Source organism: Bacillus rossius, chromosome 1, assembly GCF_032445375.1.
Source record: "Bacillus rossius redtenbacheri isolate Brsri chromosome 1, Brsri_v3, whole genome shotgun sequence".
NCBI lineage: Eukaryota > Metazoa > Arthropoda > Insecta > Phasmatodea > Bacillidae > Bacillus > Bacillus rossius.
The window spans coordinates 198,451,585-198,474,341 of NC_086330.1; the positions used below are offsets into that span (position 1 = coordinate 198,451,585).

At 37.9% G+C, this 22,757-nt stretch overlaps 1 protein-coding gene across 7 annotated transcripts in view; it reads right to left on the reverse strand.

Annotated features, from left to right (window-relative positions):
* Positions 1-22,757, reverse strand: part of LOC134527226 (ecotropic viral integration site 5 ortholog) — a 950,124-nt gene that overhangs the window by 116,071 nt on the left and 811,296 nt on the right. For 4 of the 7 annotated variants that reach the window (XM_063359712.1, XM_063359717.1, XM_063359713.1 and 1 more), the window contains exons 14-15: positions 12,069-12,230; positions 11,116-11,319 (exon numbers count right to left, since the gene is read on the reverse strand). In XM_063359712.1, the coding sequence (XP_063215782.1) occupies positions 11,116-11,319; positions 12,069-12,230 (366 nt within the window). The remainder of the gene's footprint in view (positions 1-11,115; positions 11,320-12,068; positions 12,231-22,757) is intronic. The other 3 variants (XM_063359715.1, XM_063359718.1, XM_063359714.1) reach the window with 1 other exon arrangement.

Consider the following 22,757-nt stretch of genomic DNA (forward strand, 5'->3'; position numbering starts at 1 on the left):
AATATTTCCCTTCACAATGGAAACAGGCCAACGTAATGGTATTTCATAAGCCTGGTAAAGATAAAACAATGCCACAAAACTATCGGCCAATTAGCTTACTAAGTATAATGTCAAAGGTAGCTGAGTACATAATGTTGCAACGACTCAATACTCATATTAAAGAACGCAACATATTGCAGAATGAACAATTCGGATTTCGCAGCGCGCATTCCACTACGCAACAACTAGTACGCATGACGGAAGAAATAGTAACAGCGTTTACATGGAACAGTTATAATGTAGCAACGTTTCTAGATGTAGAGAAAGCTTTTGATAGAGTCTTCCACGCAGGCTTAATCCATAAACTATACCAAGCCGATTTCCCCGACTGCTATATAAAATTATTAGCCTCGTATTTAGCCAATCGCTCGTTCAGAGTCACTACAGAGGGGGGCACTGTCAGACGAGAAACGAATCAGAGCAGGCGTTCCGCAAGGTAGCATACTGGGACCCGTTTTATTTAACATTTACATACACGACATGCCTAAACCTGAGCATCGCCTAGTACAGTTTGGCCTATACGCCGACGATACAGTATTGTTTGTAGGTCACGCAACTTAAATCTTGCAACAGAAAGGCTTCAAACTGCGCTAAACTCACTACAAAATTGGTGCACGAAATGGCGAATTAAAGTTAATCCTACAAGGTCCGAAGCCATTTTTTTTACGCGGAAACATCTCCCGCCACTAGAAAATAGGCCGCAATTAACGCTATTCAATGCAGAAATACCGCACAAAAACGTAGTAAAATATTTTGGCGTACATATGGATCGTAAATTACTATGGCGGGACCATATAGAAGCAAAAAGAAAGGCGGCATTCACGAGATTAATGACACTCTATCCAGTCATGAGTCGACGACGAGGTAGCTCAGTTAAAAATGCATTAACCATATATAACACGCTAATTAAACCCATTATTACCTATGCCGCACCAGTGTGGGCAACAGCAGCAGAATCCCATCTGAAAAAGCTACAGAGAATACAGAACAAGAGCATTCGTATTGCGACTGAAGCACCTGTGTATTGTCCCGTCAGGGCCATGCATAGGGAGCTAAAACTCGAATTATTAAAGGATTATTATGTTAGGACTACTCAGAAATTCTATGATAAATGTAAATTAAGTGAAAATCCGTTTATTTCCTCCCTTGGCGACAAAGATCCGGATTTGCATCGGAAATATAAAATGCCGGTTTCAATCCTGGCTCACAGGCCCCCGTAGCTGCGCTGTGGTTGGCCGACTCGTCCGGCCAATGAAAATACTACTCGCGAATTAAAATGTAACTTCAAGTTAGTTTATACTTAATTACAATAATAAATAGTTAGGCTACCAAACGTAGCGACAAAGAGTGTCGTACTGCATTGAACCTGCCCTCTGCCCTCGCATTCAGTGAAAGTAAACACCGATCGAGCTGGGGATGCCGATACGAGTGGCATGCTGCTTTCCGATGGGTACCACTGCTGCAGGGCATGGCTACTTAAAATTTTGAATATTTAAAACAATAATACGAGTGCTCTGTTCCCATTCGCCTGTGACTTTATATGTTGGCTGTTCTACCACTATATTTAAGTGCGTAGATATTAAGATACTAAATAAAGTAATATAATATATTAGGCTAAGAGAGAAAAATTAAAAATAATAAAAACAAAAACAAAAAAATAAAATAAAATACCAAAAATATAATAGTTTAATTCATATTAAGTTATTAGCTTTAAAATATCTTAAATAATGTAGCCTACGCTCCGCACTAGCAGAGCGTACACATAGTGAAATATGTTCTGTTTGTGTATGTTTAGTAAGTAAGGTGTTCTAATTTTCTTTTAGTTTAGGTGCTACTGGAGGCGGAGTGGGTGGCCCGGTGTGGCCAGCCACCACCAGGGGCGCTTGCGTCCCTGGTCAGAAGATCCAGAACTGCAGAACAAACAATGCGGACATTAAGTCCAAGCGCCCAAACCCCGCATGGTAGACTCTTTCTGCTCTGACCAACTCTTCTTCCTGAACCATCCTTCTTTCTCCCGTATTGAACCTGCCTGAAATTAATGCATGAAATTTGGCATCCCGCATGAAAGTGCCCAGGGTTTTCCCTGTGTCTATGCAGGTTTTACCTGGGCCCAACTTATCTAGTAGTTTAGTCTAGAGTTAAGAGTGAGGGGAGTTAGTCATGGCGCCAATCGCTGCCATGGCTGGCCAATCCCCTCCTAGCACACGATGCATGCGACCCTCTCCCTGCATGGCTAATCCCAGCATGACTAAGGCGTATAGGCTTCGGCCTGAGACGCACTTAGGTCCTTCCCTAACCCGGACCCCTCCCAAATACACTTAGTTTTAGTTAGGTTAAGGGAAAAAAAAAAAAAAAAAAACCCAAACACGCATTTACAAAGTGAAAAATAGCTTTCTGGCGCCAGAGTGTCGCGCCTGTCCGCTCTTCCTTCTGTACCTTCCAGACTATTCTCAAAATATTACACTAGCAATATCCAATAGAATATAAAATTACCCAAAAAATTCAAATACAATGTTAAAAATTTAGTAAACAAAGTTGAAATTCATACCATATTAGAAACTTTTGTTTAAAAATGATGTCCTGTAAAATTATAATCTATACTGTTTTAACCAAAACAATTACTGAAATTAATTATTAAATATCAAAATTAATAATTAAGTATCTCCAGGAAATAAGTATTTTAAGGCATTCCATGAAATTCAACCAAAGTAATTAATAACAATTCTTAACAGCTCTGAACTATCCTTATCTACATGTTAAATAATTACTATCTTTCATATCAAAGTGATTCTTAATATTCTTATGACACCAAAAAAAAATATACGTATATCACAAATCCTTATTGTGCAATGCTACAATTTTTATTGCGAAAATATTTTTAATAATGAAAATTGAATTTTTATCACTACTTTATTATTTAATTGTTATTAACATGAATCAAAAAATCAACATACGCAATGTCGAAAGCCCAAAATAATTATACATAATTTTTTTTTTGAGAGCTTCCTCTGTAGGCCTTTAGTTATGTCTGTTGGGTATCTGATATTAGCTACTATGTATTATTTACTTTAGTTTGCTAAAAACTAGGGCTGTGCGAATCCTCCATTTTCAGTTCGATTCGATTCCGAGTCGAATCCTTACCAACTATTTTAAATTCGATACCAATTTCGAATCTTTTCTTTCATTTTTAAGTTTTATTATCATAATAATTTGCATTAAGTTTATATACTGATATTACTGAAGGATAAATAGTTGACAATATTATTTTATTACATACAATTTCCAGTTGGCAGTTGTAAAAATAATAATTAACTTGAATGTAAGAACTTCTTTAAATGCTATTTGTTACTTTAATATACAACATTCACAGATTTATACAGGCTACACTGCTACTGTTTACATAAGAAATAAACCACTTTGACATACGATTTATGGTGGGCTTTATAAACATACATTAAAACAAATGATTTTACAAAAATAAGAATTAAATAGACCTACATGTTAAAGCTACTTATTCCTTTCACAAAAAGGTAAAAATATAGGCCTTTTTTTTAGAGGTCTGTGAGCCTAAGTATATTACTTCGAGCCGAGCTCTAGCGAGCCTACTTGAAAGTTCTTGAGCTTCGAACGAGCTTAAGCTAGAGCTTTTGTGGTGCAGATACACTTTTGGGAAATTATTTTTATCTTAAACTTAGTATAATATTTGAAAAAAGTATTAAAATGAAGTGGGCTTATTAATTTTGGGTAACTATTTACATAGTGCATTTACATTTTGCATTGCTAGGAAAAAAAAACATTTTTGCCATTGAATCTTATGTTTCCATTGGTTCATTAGTAACTGATATCATCCAACTAACATAAGCACAGTTTACAAGTATGTATATGTTTGTGTAAATGTAACATATCTTTGGAATAATTTCATCCTTGTCAATTTTTCTGGAGTCCTTACTGAGCTTCAACAAACTTAGCACCAAAAATCATGTTGTTTGAAAAGTACATTCACACTGTTTTAACATTTACACTTTTCAGCACGAGATTGTCATAGAGTATTAAATTCTGTTCTTTAATATATCATGCAGAAAAATAATTTGTTCTGCACGTTCAGGAGTTAAATTAGCTCTATGATTGGAGATGGTGTTTTCAGCAGAAGAGAAGCATCTCTCGCTGGCAACCTGTGTGGCTGGAATGCTTTAGTAAAGTTGCTTAACCTCAAAATTAGTGTCAAATATCTGTAACTTGTCATTAAAGTTTAATCAATTGAAAGTAATAAAAATAGCAGCATTTTACTTAATTCAATTTACACTTGCCAAAAAAAACATACGCACAATAAACCTACATGGAAATTAATGTCTTTTTCAATATCCTGAAGTCTGAAATATGTTTACTCATGTCATCAAATGTAGAGCTGTACTGAAGAAGTCGATTTTGCCAATATTTAGTTGAATCGGCATTTCTGCCGACTTCCGATACGCTTGTTAATTTTCGGACGATATTACTGAAAAACGAAAGACTGTCATAACCTAAAAATCCACGAGTACCCTTTTCACTTTTCGTAGTAGTACTGCATTCTTTCAGATCGCATTATTTCTTAGCAACATGTGCCAACCGTACATATCAAAATTTAACATCCTTTTTTTTTTTTTTCAATAATGTTCTTTAATTTTAATATGTCATAAATAAATACATTACCATCAGAGTAAATATACATCTCGGTTGTTACGGTAACTATAGTGCAAATGTGGTAGATATCATGCATTTGTAGTAATTATGGCATCTACAAAGAATCTTTAGTTCTTTTTATGGTAATTATCTAAAGATAACTATTGGGTTTGTACTGTAGTTATGGTACATCATCCATATTTCTTCGTAAGTTGTTGTTCATTTGTCTTTTCTTCAAATTTACGTGCGCCATTACTATTTAAGACAGGAACTTTCAGAAAAATTATAAACGGGACTTTATATCACACATTTAATGGCGTAAATGATGAGACCCCGGACAATTTAAACGCTTTATACGGAAAAACCTACCATGCGGGACCTCGTAAGCGAGTTTTACTGTATTTTTTTCCGTAAATAGTAAAACACCGTCACAATTTTTTCGAGCCAAGCTCGAGCTTGATTTTCGAGTACTTTTTTTTTTGGACTCGAAGCATTTTGAATCCATTCAAATTAATCGGGGCGAGTTCGGGTATTCGTGGAACCGAACCAAAATCGAAAATTTCGGGTGCCCGCACACCCCTACTAAACACCATCACACTTATAAACCAAATATTTTTTTCAAATTAATACAAGATATTTTAAATTTTTAAGTAAAAGCCTAAACTAAATATTTCTGTATTTTATTGGACATAATGAAGTAGTTAAAATGAAATTCATGTTTTGCCTTGCATTTTGGTGTTTTGCGGTTTATTATTGACTTGTATTTCGGTGATGTTTTGGTTTTATCATTATTCATGATATAATATTGTCTCTATGAATAACACATGTGGGAAAAAAAAAAAAAAAAAGATGATTTAAAAGTAAAACAGTGAGATAGTTCATTGTTTCATGAACAACACCCTCCAGAATATCAGCCAGAGCCTTTAGCCACTTGACTAGACACCCACTGTGAGACTAGACACTTCTCACATGACACTATTTGGCAAGTTTTAAATACAGTAGAACCCCGATTTTGCGAACACAGATTTAACGAAAACAGCGATTTAACGTAAAGGTTTTCAGGAACCATTAAAAAAACACCAATTTATTAAAATAATAATATAGATTTCCAAAAAATGAAAGTAAATAGTAATGGAATCTTATTAAAAATTACACTTTGTGGTGTCAGTAATAGAATGGAGGTACTATATATTAATATGTTCCTTTGCATCATCTGTCCAAATACGAAAAAATTAAAAAAGTTGTTCAAATTGCTTAAAAACTGCGGGCGCTGTAACTGAATTGCGTAGGTGCGTGCCATTGCGCGCGCCTGGATAGATAGACTGTCCGCGACACATGACGTCATGAAGGGTTTCTTTGTCCGCATCCCCCTCCCCCTCTTCTATGCCTGGCTTGACTCACCACGTTATCGTCCAAACACGCCCGCATAGTAACAGTGCTAGCCAATAATCACACGTTTCCAAATATTCCCTTTCCCATCCTCCAGGTTTTTTCAACTTGTGACCACGTCACACCAATACGCCATTATCATTATTCTCTAGAGGTGTAAAAGTAACTAAAAAAAGTGTCCCCGTATGTATTCGTTACTATAACAATTAGTACTCGTTACTATCGTATCACGTTACATTACTCGTTACTTCTGATACCGCATAACATGCTATGTTATGTTGCAGCAACGAATCGAGTCGTATTGCGTACGCGTACAGTATGACGTCGCGTAAATAATAATAAATAGAATATAAACAATTAACAATATTTGATGATTAACAGTTTTTGTTAACCAAGAAACAATTAAATCTCATTAGAGCGGCTTTTTTATACTATCTCTTTTAAGATAAGAACAAAAAAAACGTGAAAATACACGATAATAAAAACATATTTCTAATTTGTAAACAATACTTTCTTACGTTGTTTCTGTTCCAATCTCAAACTTTGTCTACACACACAATACCTTTAATAAACAGTAAAAAACTTTGACGACGAATTTCCAAATTATACTTTACTTAATAAACAAACATCGTTCTTTGTAACGCAAATTCATCGAATATGCGCGCGCATGCGTAAAACATACGAAAAATGCGAGTAACAAGATGCAGCCGTGTGTAACGTTTCGTTACTCGTTACTAGATGGCACACCTGTTACTCGGTACCGAATACATACGGTTTGCTACAGCTTTATTACTCTCAGTAAGAGCTTTGTGCGCGGTGTTTAGTTTTTGGAATACGTTTTTTATAAGTGCTGTGCAGCTCAGCGAACAAAGAGAGTCAGCCGGCGGCTACGCCGCGCCGTAATCTACCCTATTACTGTTCTGTGGCCGTAATAGCAGCTGACCGAGTACAATGACCTTTCTCCGCGTACGGCGCGCTATTGACGGAAATTTTCCATCAATTTGCGGCCAATTTTTTATTTTTTACTGTGACGTAGTGTGTATGTAGCTCGTATTTGTTATAAACGCTGCAGGTTGCGACTGTATTTTAATACACTTTAACGTATTTCTTACACTTTACATATTTTTAAACTTTTATTTTATGCCTCATTTTTCACGTTTTTTTTTTTAAAATCTGTATGTACGACCGAGGTGTACGTACGAACCGGGGGCCGTACGAGTGAGATTAAAAGACGTTGAAGATGTAAAGTTGACGAAGTCTGAGATAACACGGCAGCACAAGATATCAGCGTCGACCCTGTCTACGATATGGAAACGGTAGGGACGCGATTATGAGTGCAGGGGTCATTGAAAATCGGAAAATCGGATTTAACGAAACATCGATTTAGAGTAAACATTTTCGGTAACCATAGCACTTCGTTAAATCGGGGTTCTACTGTATATACATAGTCTCGATTACCACAGGATTTGTGTGTTTTCCTTAAATCTCACAGACATTGCTGGTTATTTCATTTTCTTGACATTTCTGTTATTAGAGGGTTTTTTACTGTAAATAAATTGTCAACAACAGTTCTCTTGCCAATTATGTTTCATGTCAAATTTTCTAAACTCATATTTACTTAACTCTAACTAACAGCAATGTTCAGAATTACAATATTTGCGTGATCTTTTATAGTTACAAAATAACTTTTTATCTGATAAAATGTTTTGACCCAAAAAAAAAAAATCTTGAAATAAATTTACAGAAATATTTTTTAAAATAATGCCAATAAACAGAAATGAACACCTATGCATATAGGACAGAACTTTTAACTCAAAAAGTCAAAACTCTTATAAATGGAAAGTAGAGATGGGTCGATTCCATATTTTCTCGATTCTAATTCCGATTACAAAAAGGCTTCGATTCCAGGTTCGGTTCCGATTTCACCAAAAAAATTGCCATGTACCTAATCATTAAAGAACTTAAAAAATGAAGAATACAATATACCATGATTCCAAACAAACTTCTACTTCAAGACAAAGTTTTTAAATGCAATTCTAATGAGAACTCAGCTGCTTGCATTATGCTAATTAATTCATAAGCAATACAAAGTTATAATTTCATCAATTTCTAGAAATGAGAATTCAGGTGTATTTACAAAACAAACTGAAATATTAAAACAGTATATAAATCAAAAATAGAATCTTATGGTACATTATGAATTTCTTTTCAAAACAAAACCAATCAGTTAAACACATGAACATATTAATGGAATTAATAAAACATGAGTCTAAATTTTTGTTCAGAAATATGAGCATTTTTACACACTCTGGATCAAGCTTGTTACGCTTCACATCCTAAATGTTTCCAGCAGTACTGAAAAGTCTTTCGCTGCTAACTGTTGATGGTGGGAATACTTTCTAGCAAGAACTTGAAGTGAAGAAAAATTTGGCCTAGACTTCCAGTAGCTTGCAATACAGGAATTGGTGACTACTTGTTCTGAAAAGTAGGTATCACATTCATTCTTTGCAGACTATCTCACTGGTAGCCCCAAACAGACTACTATATTGAGACCATATCCTGTTCGTCTTTTTTCTTCTCATCTGTCGGAGCGTTCTCCACCTAAAATCATTACCATTTACAGTGTAAAAACCATGTATGGAAAAATTCATCACATTAAAAATTACAGGAAGTGTGTGTTTACTTACTTTTGACACAAAAACCATGTTTGCTTCAGCTTCAAGATTTGTTTTAGCTTCTTGTAACACATATTTGTTTTTGAATGGTGCACCTTTAAAACGTGGGTCGAGTAGTGTGGCCAACTGATAGATTCTGTTTGTTTCCTTTGTTGATTCCTTTGAATCTGTGTTTAAATGAGGCCAGGAGGTCATTCTTTAGCCCTTGAAGGCCTGAACCCAATTGAGCAGGTTTACTTAACTCATGCTCAATGATGGTCATAAGAGGGATTACCTACCTCTGACACACTTGCACTGGCTGAACTAACTTCCAGTGTGGCTGAATCAAAAATCTGCAGCACAGCAACAGTGTTTTCCAGAAGTTTCCAATCAGAAGCAGATAATTCGCAAGGTAGATTCAGTTCTGCTGCTGCTAAAAGAATAGATAACTTCTGCTCATTAAGTTTTTTAAAGATTTGGAGCGATGAATTCCACCTCGTTGGTTCATCTTGAACAAGTCGATGCTCTGGTACGACAAATGTTTTCTGGCACTTTCTTAAAACTTTACATGCTTTTGAAGAGTGCTTGAAAAATCCAACAATTCTTCTGCATGTTGCTGTTAGATTTTTAACAGTCTTGTTGGAGAAAAAGCCATCCTTTAAAACAAGCTGAAGGGTGTGTGCAAAGCATGATACATGCTGAAATTCAGACATTTCCAGCCCTGCACTGATGTTACGAGCATTGTCTCTGACAATCACAGTCACCTTTTCTTTTAAGCCCCACTCCTGCAAAGTTTGTGTGATGAAACTACACAGATGTTCCTTTGTGTGGCTTATTTCATTGAATGGAATAACTTCAATGCCCAAGCCATTGGCATTGAAATCATTATTCATATAGTGCACAGTAACACTCATGTTATCAACATTTGCTGTTGAAGTCCACATGTCTGTGGTAACACCAATGAACTCAACATCTTTTAGTTAACCTATCACTCTCTCCTTCATATTATTATACATTTCGGGTATAATATTGTTTGCAAATGTCTTTCTACTTGGAATGTTATATCTGGGTTCCAACTTGAAAACTAACCGACAGAATCCTTTATTCTCTACAACACTGAAAGGCTGACTGTCTATGCACATCATTTCACATATCAGTCTTGTGATCTCTGCTGCTCTGGCATCTCCAGGCTTGAATTTGCTCTTTGCATCAAACAATGCTGGAAGAGTACTTTGCACAAAGCTTGCAGATTTTTTACTTATTTTTGGTTGTGTTGGACCAGAAAGAACAGTGGAAATGGATAATGCAGAACAGGTGGTACTTATAAATGGTTCAGCAGCTGCTGAACATTCTGGTTCACACTTAGAAACTGCTTCGGTTCCACCTACACATTCACTGGAGTCCCCCCAAAGCAAGATACTTATGTTGAGTCCGAAAATGTTTTAGTAGGTTGGCTGTGGTCTTGGTTGGCCCACGAGATATTTTCGTGTTACAATAATTGCATACTGCAAATTTGTAATCGAACGTGTAGATTGTAAAATGTTTCCACACTTCAGACATGATTTTTTATTTCTAATACACCGTTTCACGTGTGTTTCTGCAAAAACGAGTTATATCCATCACAGAAATATGTGTACTGTACTATCACAGAAATACGTGTATTATACTAGTTAAATATATTATTATAGTAAATAAAAATACAGTGATATATTACGTGTTTTAACCCAATTTTAACCATTTTAAAACTTCAAACAAAAGAAATGACGATAGATAGTATTGCTTTTTTTGTGTTGCACGCTCTGTTAGCTGTTTACAACAATAAAGTATGACTGACTTGGCTAGATGAGATGATGTATTCGTAATTTGTTTCTTTTCCTGTCTTTACGTATTGTGTAATTCAACACAAAATAAGTTAAAACACGGTTATGATTCTAGAGTTTGGAAAACAAATATTTCATTTGATCCTAACGACTTTTATAATGTAATTGTATAAGCTGGAACTGCAACCAATATAAATGTGATATAAGATAACTATTACGTCATTTACCGAATTTTGAAATCAAAGTGCAAGGTGAGTTACGTAAATATTGTGACAATATTCTGGCCGGAAAATACGGTAATTTAAGCAGGAATCGCTGGTTTCATTCAGGAAAAAAACTTTTTTTTTCTAAATTATTAAGAGTGCTTAGTACCATACTAAATAGTAAATATGATACGATTCCTTGAAACTTGGCGGAAGAATCGACGGTTCCGATTCCTGGCAGAATCGGTTGAATCGAAGCACCGAAGAATCGACACGCCCATCCCTAATTAAAAGTAATCATGTGAAAGATCGTTATGGTCTTCTGACAGATGCATGAGAGGAAGAATGTACCTGGGTCTCCAGCTCCATGACCTTGAGCCGCAACTCCTTGACCTCGGTGAGCGTCTCCATCTCGCGGATGCGTGTGGTCATAAGCTCCTCCTCCAGCCGCTGGGTCTCATTCCCACGGCTCTCCCAGAACAGCAGCTTCTTGGGCGTGCTGTCGGGCGGTGGCGTGGCCTCCGTGCGGTGCTCCTGCCACACCGCGCCACAGCGCTGCCAACCCTGTCTGTTCACAGCTACCAGCACCGCAACCAGCCACACAAGTGGTGGGCCTTTGGGAGGGACGATACCCCCAAACCTATACAACTATGATGATGATGATAATAATAATAAGTCTAAATTTTATTTACTGAAAATTTATTATATTATCTTTTTTCATTGTCATAATTATATAATTTTAAATTGTAATACTTTTAAAAATAAGATAAAGTTAAGTTTTCATAGTTAGTTTTCAAGTCACTGGAAATGTGTTAAAACAGCATTTGAAAAGTACATAAATTTTCAAAACTTCGGACTCATTCAACTGGGCAGTGTCCTATACAACCCAAAACCCTCTGGTCACACAACCTCCCCAGTTCGAAGTAGGGTGTGCCTCACACCACTTGCTGCCTAGTGACAATGACAAACTGACATTTTTACAAACATGCTGCGATGAATTTACTCACTTTTAAAACACAACTCTTTTTGTGACTTTTTGTATTCTGATATTGGTGTATTTCTTATAGAAGAATATATTTGCAAAATAAGCTAACCATAATTTAGCATTAAAAGACACAAACCAACATCTCAGCCTCCACAAGAATAAATGCAGTGGGCTTTGAACAGCTTGATTGAAAGTTGAAAGGATGGGTAGAAAATCAAAATCAAAATCCAATGTAAAAACAATAAAGCCATTTTTAGTACTAAAAAAATTGTGGGAGTTTAGCAGATGCGAGAGAGGGGAAGGAGCAAAGTTGGCAGACCTGCAGGTGCCGCTGCCACTGTGCGCTCAACTCGCCAACCCTCTGCCGCAGGTCCTTGAGGGACAGGTTGGCCTCTGCCTCGCGCAGCTTCACAGCTATCAACTCCTCCTGCAGGTGGGCGACCGAGTTGTCGGGCGTCATCTCCCGCAGCGTCTTCTTGTCCTGCATGCACACACACGCACACGCACGCATGAGTTCCTTCTTCCATATACACCAGTGGTGGCTGAATCCAGTCCGCGACATCGTTTTGTGTGGCCTGGTTAAACAATCACTCAACAAAGATTTATCATCTTGTATTTTGCCATTTATTAGCATTTTCTGTTTGCATAAGTAGAATAAGTTGTCAGCAGACACTGTTATAAAGCCACAGTATTCCCACAGAACTATTGAAAAATATTTTATATATTTTTGTATATTATGTCATGAATCATCTTCTTATGATTTAATAATTTTTACTACGCTAAATATTTTTTAAGAGAATTATTTTTGTTTTATTCGTCATACACCACATGATACATTAATTAGTTATTCAACAGACTAACACGATATTAAATATGGTTGTAATACATTTTATATAAATACATGTGGCTGGCCCACGGATTATTTATGAAGATGACATTTGGCCGTTGAAGAGAGAGAAGTTTGCCATCACTGCTCTAGACAACACATTACAAAACATTTTCTAAAGCCTTGTTTCATGAATCCCGATGTCATGAACCCCGGATTTAACGAAGCAGTGATTTTATGAATACATTCTCGGGAACCGTCAAAAAATTGGACATTTTGACAAAATGTGAAAATCAGAAAAAAATGTAAAACAAAACGAAATGAAAGATCATTACAATCTGTTAATTTTAACACAGCGTATTTTTGTGTCGGGCAGTGGTAGGTTCTGCAACGCGAGTGGGCGCACACGAAGCTCGCCGCTCGCCCGGCTGGCTGGCGGCAGCGGCTTCATGGCTCATAAGCTCACCCCTCCCTCCCCTCGGTAACATTCTTCAAGGCTAGCTCATCCCTCCCAGACGTCCTCCCTTATAACACCCCAACTTCGCTCTCCTTTGAAAAACCTTCAGTGAGAAAATGCTCTTTTCACCCTCCCTTCTCCCGTAAAATTGGGCTATTATGAATGGGGTACTAAATTGGTGAGGGAGGAGTAAGATCGTTGTAAATATTTTCGGACCCCTCCCTCCCCCCCAAACATGCCCAAAAAAAAGTATGTCAAAATATGTCACTTTTCACACCAAGTTCGAGTTCAGTCATCTCTGGCAAGGAATTTACAAGCTTTTAAACTTAAATATAAATGTATTTTAATAGCAAGGGTCCTATGAAAAGGAATATACCAAATAAAATCAAGCTGCTGTCACCAAAGCAAGCATAAAACGGCCCAATGCATGGCGCTTCGTTACTGCTCGCGCGAGAGGCGAGACGTGGAATGTTAGAAGAAAGATAAATGCGGGGGAGACAGAAGGCAGTCAGTGTGTTTCCTGCGTGGGGAATAAGTGGCGTAGCCTTTTTTTTATGCCGGGTGAAGCGACCTTTTTCTGTCAACCCACGGGAAAAGTTAATTGCTTGAGCTGTCAAAATAAACATCGCTGCAGCAGTTAAAACAAGTCGAGGCGGGCGTGCATCCAGTCTGTCGCTGTGTATATCTACTCGAAAAACATAACATCTCAATTCATAACAAGATTCCTTATAACTAGGGCCTGGAATTTTTCGCGATCGCGAATTTTGCGAAAATTCGCGCGAATTTCGCATGAAAACGCGAAAAGTAAGTACATTCGCGAAAACCACAACATTTCTATATTACACTGCGAATATATCCCCGAAAAGTATCATTACAGTAGAATCCCGCCGATGCGACCCCCCTCTGATGCGTCCATTCCGTTTATACGACCGTTTTTTGAGAAACCGTGAAAAATTTAAAGCAGAGAAAGTCGTAAATTTGAGTAAAATCGGCTGAAAAACAAGTCTGTTACACTTTGTTGGGCACTGTGTTCAACTGTCCACGCGGCAGTGTCTAGCCGAGCTCGGCGCGTCCACTATCGCACGAAAAGCCATCTCAGCGGTCATGTTATCTTACCCGCCCGCACGAAAAGCCGCTGAGGTAGCTTCTGCGAGAGCGTAAGAAACTCGTCCGGCCACAAGAGTCTAGCGGTAGCGGCGGCTTGACGTCATACGTGACGCGACGCGACGCTTACCTCTCCCATCCCCTGCTAATTCTTCAAGGCTCATCCCTCCCAGAGTCACAAACCATGTAAAAACACACCCCCCCCCCCCCTTTTCCATCTAACATTTCAACACATTCCCTTCCTTATTTCAACCTTCTGCGTGAGAAACTGTCAGCATCCTCCTCCCCTCCAACACCGCGTGCGCCAAAAGCCAGGTTGTATAGTGCATTCTCGGTAAAATAAATATTTTTATGGGCTTATACGACTCTCCTTCGCCGTTAATTAATACTTTATAAGTTTAAGTTATTATGAAACAATTTGTTTATTAGTCACACAGCAGTTTCTGCTGAAAAATCACTAATAGCTCGAATTTTATTGAATAGAAAAATTTAGCAGGGCCGTAAATATATTTATTTTACTGCATAGTTACTTTTCCATCTGCATTCCAACGTGTTTTTATCTTTTTTTTTACGCTGTGAAGGGACGTGGACAAGATAATTGCTTGAGCTGTCAAAGTAAACATCGCTGACGGCAAAGGCGGGCGCGCATCCTGTCGGTCTGTTGCTGTGATTATCTACTCCAAAAACATGTCACAGCATTTCAGGATAGCATTGTTCTTATATCTTTCGTTTATAGCTGAATGTTTTCTACCTGATCCACACAAGTTCCTTCGTCACGTTTTGAACGAAAACAACCACCAGCTGGCTAGCATAGCCTAACTCGCGTGACGCGAATTCACTTAGCGCGAGTATTTATCGGACCCCATTGTTCAGGGTATGCGAGTCAGAGGTGTAAAATGAATTTTAAAAAGTTGTCTTTTTTACTCCATAGACTATTTGAATATGAAATCTATGCGAACAAAGGCGATTTTTTTATGTATTTGGATATATTTGGAGGGGGATGGGGGGGGGGGGGGGGGAATTGGCCCGAATTCTCTATTGCGACCATTCTGTTTATAAGTCCGTTTTTCCGGGAACCGTGAGGGGTCGCATCAGCGGGATTCTACGTATTTGCAGATCACTTATACTCACGTATGGTTAAAGTATCATTTAACCCAAAAAATTCCATTGACAAACATCTAAATTGGGCTAAGCATGTGGCATCGGCAGCCGAAAAAAAAAAAAATTGTAGTTGCAAACATCTATAGCAACGTGTCTGTTTTGTGTAACTGTTTTGGATTTAATTGGCTGTTATTATGCATATTAGTCTATTCCTAGTATACATGGATTGTTTATTAAATATGTAAACTATTATATTCAATAACTGCACAATTTAGTCAATATTTAAAATACCGGTAAAATTTTCATTGCATAACGAAAATACCGACTTTAAACCACCGCTTTTCTAATTTGAAAGTACCGCTTTTTGCATACTGAAAACACCGAAATTTTCCAGGCCCTACTTATAACCTACATGTATTGCCGGATGTTTTCAGCCTGATCCATGCAAGTTATTTAGCCATGTTGAATTAAAACAACTGGCGGACCAGTGTTGTGCCCTGTTTTGCGGACACATAAAGCTTTTATCAATTTGCTGACAGTTTTAATATATTTTTACTCTCCTCGTTAAAATGAAGCAGATAACGTGATTGTTAACAAGTACAAGCAGCATCCGAGATCGGCCGCAGCGCACGGTATGGGGAGAGGGGGAGCAAGGGCGACTGAGCGGACGACTACCATGTTCTCACGCTGCGGCCGGAGTGTTTTTCCTGCATTAAAGGCACGTGGAATGGGGGTATTCATGCTCTGACTGCGGTCGACAGGAAGTGGTATCTATTTTTAGATATGCGCTGCCTACAGCAGTACAGCACTCGGCAAGAGAAACCCAGTAACACACTACTCACCACAAGAAACTTATTTTCTGTCCGATTTTCTTCCGATTTTCGACAATTTTTTCACGGTTCCTCGAAATCGGGTTTTAATAGAGAGGTGATCGCAACAAAAAGGTTTTACTGTATAATGTATGTTATCAGACTGAAGTCTGTTTTGATGCCACAACCACTGTAATAATTAGTTTTTGATTCAAGCCAAATGGCATACCATAACAGGTCAATGCCACCCGACAGCTCAGAACACACTAGGAACGAACAAAGTACAGCGAAGATGGACTAAGCCAGTACAGTAAGTCCTCAACTAATGGACAGGTTACGTTCCTGAATATTGTTTGTTAATTAAATAACAATTTCCCATAACGAACAATGTATATATCCCAGGTTAGATTCCTATACCTTTCAAAAATGCTTAACATGCAATTTAAAAACAACCGGCTTGTAACATGCCAGGCGGGGCTGCGGGATGACGCATCACAGCATAGCCAAAATATCAAAACCTTAATTAATAGCTTGGATAAAGCAAGCATGAAGGATGTAATCAGATCAGTTCTGTGACTTTGTCAAGAGCGAATGGCTGGCCTGTAACTTCACCGACCGTGATTTCATATTGATTTCCATTCACAGTGGACAGTATATCATTAGTCATCTGGCAAATACTCTCGTAAATATCCACAAGTTGAGAGGCTGTAAAACGAGAAAATATTGTCCGCAATTACCAGATGGTACGATGAGGCAAGAGAATTTTGGCAGTGCTGTGCTCAGACTGTTTGCTTAATCAGACAACACCGCGACACAGTGTGCCGCAAACTGTATTGTCATCATAGCTTCTGCGGGCCTCGTGGTCCGGATGCCAGAACCCAGTCTATATCTGGCAAGTTGGTAAAAGACCTGCAAATATTTCCTTGTCATAAAAGGACATACGGTCTTGTGGAAGGGGTGAGTTGCTGTTGTTCTCTTTTCCATGTGAATTGTAAAAATTAGTGCCACATATTACCCTCATTACGCAGACACTCTCTTGCATGCATGCAAGAATTATTCACATGTGTAAGCAATGTAGCACTTGGATACGAGTGTGTATACACTATTCAGCAAGTAACAACCCTGCCTGTTCGTAAGTTAACGTGGAAATGTCAGCATTACGAGTTTTGCGTCTGTTAACCAAAATAAAGGTAACAAAATATAGGGTGTATTATAACAAAAGCCCATTAAACAAGTGTTGGTTGGGCGGTAGAGTGGATAGTCCCTTTCCCCCTTTAGCCACTGCCAGTCAGTGATATATTACAATAATCAGTTTAAGTATGTACAACTATGAAAGCTCATTAAAAAATATAAAGTACATATTGTAACTAATTACAAACAACTGACTGTCGAGTCTAGTTATGCTGTCCGATATTTTCTGATCTGAATAAGTTTTAATATCTGAATAAGTTTTAATATATTAATTTTATGAAGTGAAATTTCTTTGGGCACGATGGTAGTGAAATAATTTCCGACGCTTCAAGGATGGAGAATAGGTTGCGGATGATGCAGAGAACTAGTTTCCTTTGGCGGGCTCCATGTGGCGGCGTGCGGCTCAGGTTGAACCCTGCCATGCTGTAGGGATCACGGTGGTAAGGATCCACCTGCACCTGATGCCAACCGACTTGCCGGCATCTAGTAAGGGAGTATTTGGGCAGAGGACAACATAACAGGGTTTGAGGTTATTGTATTGCACTGCACCACAAGCCACAATCATATACTTTTTTTATATATATAATGCATTTCAGGCTTTAGTGTGACAGGGTAATTATTTGACACAAATTATTATTTGTTTAACTAAATAACACACCACACTATAATTATGAGCCCACGAACGTGTAAATATTGTGCCGCCAATTAGTATTTTTGGCATAACTCTAAATTTGAATTTTGAAAAATAATTTTGCCAATCATTTTCGCAGCTAAAAAAAAAAAAAAAACTTGAACTTTTTCCGCTCTCTGTACACTCCCGTTTAATCTTTATCAGGCCAGTCACCACAATCTTTTCCCAGCACTATATCTGATTTTGCTGACCCAGTGCAAGTCAGACTGTGCGCTCGTTTTATCTGCGCACTGGTGCACGTCCGTCGCCTCTAATTCTCCTCCGAGCTGTGATCAAGACGGCTTATGTCGGCTTTCTCCCAGGGCACTGGGTTCCCGGAGCTCTTCTGAGAGCCAGACTTACGCGAGCGATTTCAGGCGCGAGCACAGGTAGTTTTGCTCAAGCCCTCAGCACGCCTGGGCCCCCTGGCGAGAGTGTTTCCCACTGGCTACAGAACTTTAACCATCCCCCCCCCCCCCCTACAGCGTTACCAGGGAACCATGCCCAGTTCACTGGCCGGTCACCAACCCCGGCATATCTCGAGGTCACGCCCATTGGTCTGCGAAGGCACCACCTCTGCCCTCTCGTGGCAGAATTGTGTGCACGCTAAACGCCTGCCCCCTGGTGCCTCACGCAACAAACAGTGCCCCGTAGTTCATTTCCAAGACACCAGAGCGCTGCACTAGTCCCCTCCATAAGCTTTATGCATCTTGTGCGAGAGATACGCGAGTCGATCTCTCCTTGTTTCGGACATCCCTCAGTAGGTCGTGCTGACATCGGCCAGTACCACCGACTTCGAGCTATCGAAGTCAGTATTTCTCGACCACCCCCTTGGAAATCTACGGAACCTTTCGGTCCGGAAGCCGAAATCTTTTGACTGACTTCGCCTTTTAAATTACGAGTCGCTGCCGCTCCGAAGATACTTCGCGCCGCGAGAGCAGACTGTTTTCTTCAGCCCATGTTATGCAGGTATTGAAACAATTAAATGTTGTATCTGGTTTTACTTTTAGAGTTGTAGTAGTTGGTGGCTCCAATATTTCTACAAGGCTTTCTTCTTCATGTAATGCTTCACATATTTCTTCATCTGTCATAATTTGCTCGGTTTCTTCAGTCCCTTCAAACCAAAAATTTAAATCTTCTTCACTTGTCTTGAATCCTCTTTCTGATGAATTTTGCAACCAATCGGCAATAGGTAGATTATCTTCTGGATCCCATTATTCTGTTTCCTGTGATACATTCATTGTAGGCCGTAGTTTTTTCCATGATGATTGGATTAAGTCAGGTGAAACAAAGTTCCATGCGTGAGCGAGAGAGAATACAACAGCCATCAATTCAATTCTTTAAGGCTCTGCGTTATGTCACCATCATGAGAAATAATATGGATGAGCAATTTATTTTTATACAAGGACTTTACTTTCTGGATAACATTTTGATCCATCGGCTGCAATAAAGGTGTGCAGTTTCGCTGGTAGAAAAATGGTTTGGATATTCCCATCACTTGATCTAAGTTCTTGTTCATGTGGGTGGCCTGGAGCACTGTCAAGTATGAGTAAAGCTTTTATGGGCAAGTTGGATCTTTTCATAAACTTCTTCACATCTGGGACAAGTCTTTATTGAACCATTCACTGAATACCTCTCTCGTGACCCAACATTTTAAATGGCTTTTGGAGCAGACTGAAAGCTCTGGGATTTTTAGCTTTACCAATCACTAACAAATCCAATCTGTGTGTTCCAGTAGCATTTGAACATGGCATAAATGTAATTATATCTTTACTCACTTTACGACCTGGTGCCCTTGCTTCTCGAGAGGATACGAATGTTTTATTGGGAAACAGTCTTCAGAACAGACCAGTCTCGTCTGCATTATAGATTTGGTCAGGAAGAAGACCCAGTTTCTCTACTTTGTCTTTAAAATGCTGGATAAATGGCTGCACTGCAGATTCGTCGCTTGACAATTTTTCACCCGATATGGTAAACAGATGGACACCAAATAGCTTTTTAAATTTATCCAACCACCTATCACTGGCACGAAAATCATCTTTTATGGTAATTTTTTTATAAAATTTGATTGGTTTAGCTTTCAGAATTTCTCCAGATACAGGAGTGTGTTTAGAACGCTGTTGCATGAATTGAACCACATGTAGAGAGCATTTTCCATCATTGGACAATCACCAACTCTTAATATTTTACGCTTTCCTGGTCCAGATTCCATCGTCTTCACGTGGTCCACTACCTTTTGTTTTTCTCTCTTAAGGGGCCCGCCTACATAGCCTTGAAATGCCCTGCTGCGCTCAAAAAGTGTGTTTCTTCCACCAAGCGCCGTGGTGGTTCGAAGAAACATTCAAGCTCCCCCCCCCCCCCCCCACCTTGCTGTGTTCTTCCGTATTTTACAACAGGAGGGGTAGGGGTGACTCGGCTTATCCCTCTTCTCCGGCCGTACATGACCTTGGTTCCATACTGCGAACGAAAAGGGGCAAGGGAATAAAAACTGGTGGCCAGCGTAGCGGGCCACGGCTGGAGTTTGCCTGTCTGCTACCCCACGGCATTTAGTCCAGGAAACAAGGCACAAACATGGAAAAAATTTGTCCAAAACTGAATTTTTGCACATTGGTAGAGTTGACTATGCTTAACAACATACCGAAAGTTTACCGCATTAGACCTTGTGCGTACACCAAAAAAGTGCATTTAAGTTCTAGATGACAGCGACTTGCAGCAGTCCATTAAAATACTTCTTTTTCATACAGTTTGCAATGTAGACTCTCCGTAAACTTATCAAAATAATCTAGAAACGCTATTTACATATTCGTGTTATAAATATTCCAAAGTAAAATATTGAAGATAAGATATGCATCGATTAAATCATTACATACTTTGTTTTTTAATATCTGTCACCCTGATAAAAATATGATTTACACAAAGCTGAAAAGCCTAATGCGAAACATTTCCTTATAAATGTTTTTGTGTATTCTTTAAGCTTTAAGGTAGTGTTTTTATAAAGAGTCTAGGTTAATAAGTTTGCGTTCTAGAGAGGCCCGAGTGTCGCAGCGTGTATCGTTCTGTGGCGCGGCGGTTGTAACTCTCACAGCCGGCGCAACATAGCGTCACTAATTATTACACTTGGTCTTAATTATCTATTTTATACGATAGAGTGTATTTAATTTACACGTATATAGATATATACTTCTATTGTTTTCCTTTATGAACGAGTCTTTATACAATATAAAAATCAACTCTTAAATGATTTCTGTTAGAAATGTTTCAGTCGAAAACACTAAGAGACCTTTGATTTCTATCTGTTGGTAGATATAATATTAAAAAATAGTATTTAAATTTAAAATTATATAAATACCAATTAATTATTGTTTATATTCCCAATTCATCATTTTATTTTCAACCAGACAATGCAAGATTTTTAACCAAGCCTTCATCCGAAAATGTGTTAAGATTTTGAAATCTTAAAAAATTAGTTTGATGCTTCATAAAAAGTACGAAAATATAAATCGTCAAGTACCTACAAAGTCAGGTTTTTCCACTTTTATTATATCATTACTATAATTCAATTATTTTATCTAAAATAAATAAATCAAGGGGTCTATTGTAAAATATTTAGCATAAATGATTAAGCTATTTTAAGTTAATTGTGTGCTGGCTAGCAGCCTTCGTTAAATCTCTATAATTAGACCAGGAAACAAAGTATTCATCCTCAATAATTTTTCAAAAGCCGAATTTTTGTACAGTGGTAGATTATACTGTGCTTAATAACATACCGAAAGTTTACCGCTGTAGAGTTTGTGCGTATCACCAAAAACATGCAGTTAAGTCCTAAATAATAGCTTCTTCAACGCTCTACAATATTTTCAACCTGTAAAAGTTATTACTATTGTAGACATTCAGTAAAAAAAACATAATTAAAAGCATCTTTTTACGTAATAAAATTAAAAGTTTGTATATGTTTTACTACACATGCAATTCTTTAATAATATTGGGAAAAGATTTTTATCCAAATATATGAAGAATGGAATTATTTATTACAGTTATATAAATTGACTGAAATGAAAATGAATAAATTTTATGTATTTTTTAAGCTTTAAATTGGTATATTTGTTAAGATAGTTGTATAATTGATTGACTGCAGAAGTGTTCTGAGTGTGGTAGTATACTTTGTACTGCGGCGATGTTGAAGTCGCTCGGGCCGGGACGATTTTCGTTCCTATGAATTGAAGCTTTTTAATGCATTAGCAGTCAGAAAAAATCATACCAGACTCATAAAATATATGCCAATTTTACGCTTATGAAATACGCAACAACGTTTATTGAATCAATTATTACGTCGGGCTCTTCATATTTATGTAATTTGATTTATATTTCCATAAAATTGAGTAAAATGTTTTTTTTTTAATTTCAATTATTTTAATTGTCTATTAATGATAAGATGTTACAACTTTGTGATTTTTATCACTGTCATTATGTATGGCAATGTTTTTTGATTATTTTGGTGTCCATACTGAGAGTTAAAAATCTATATTACATTTATGAAATGCATTTTTTTTTGGATCGTTGCAGAAAATATCATTTGGGACTTAACTGCACGTTGTTGGTGTGTCGCAAATGGTTAACGGCGGCGAACGTTTTATATGTTACTAAGAATATTTTTTACTGCTTCTGTACCAAATTTCAGATTTGGGATAATCTTCCATACATTAAAAACCTTTGTTTTCTAACAGTGAAAATCGTCCCAGTCCGTGCGATTTTAGCACCGCCACAGTGCGGTACGCACACCACGTTCGGAACGCTTCTGCGGTCATGCCAGTTGTACCAGTATCTTACATAATATCATGCCAATTCAAAGT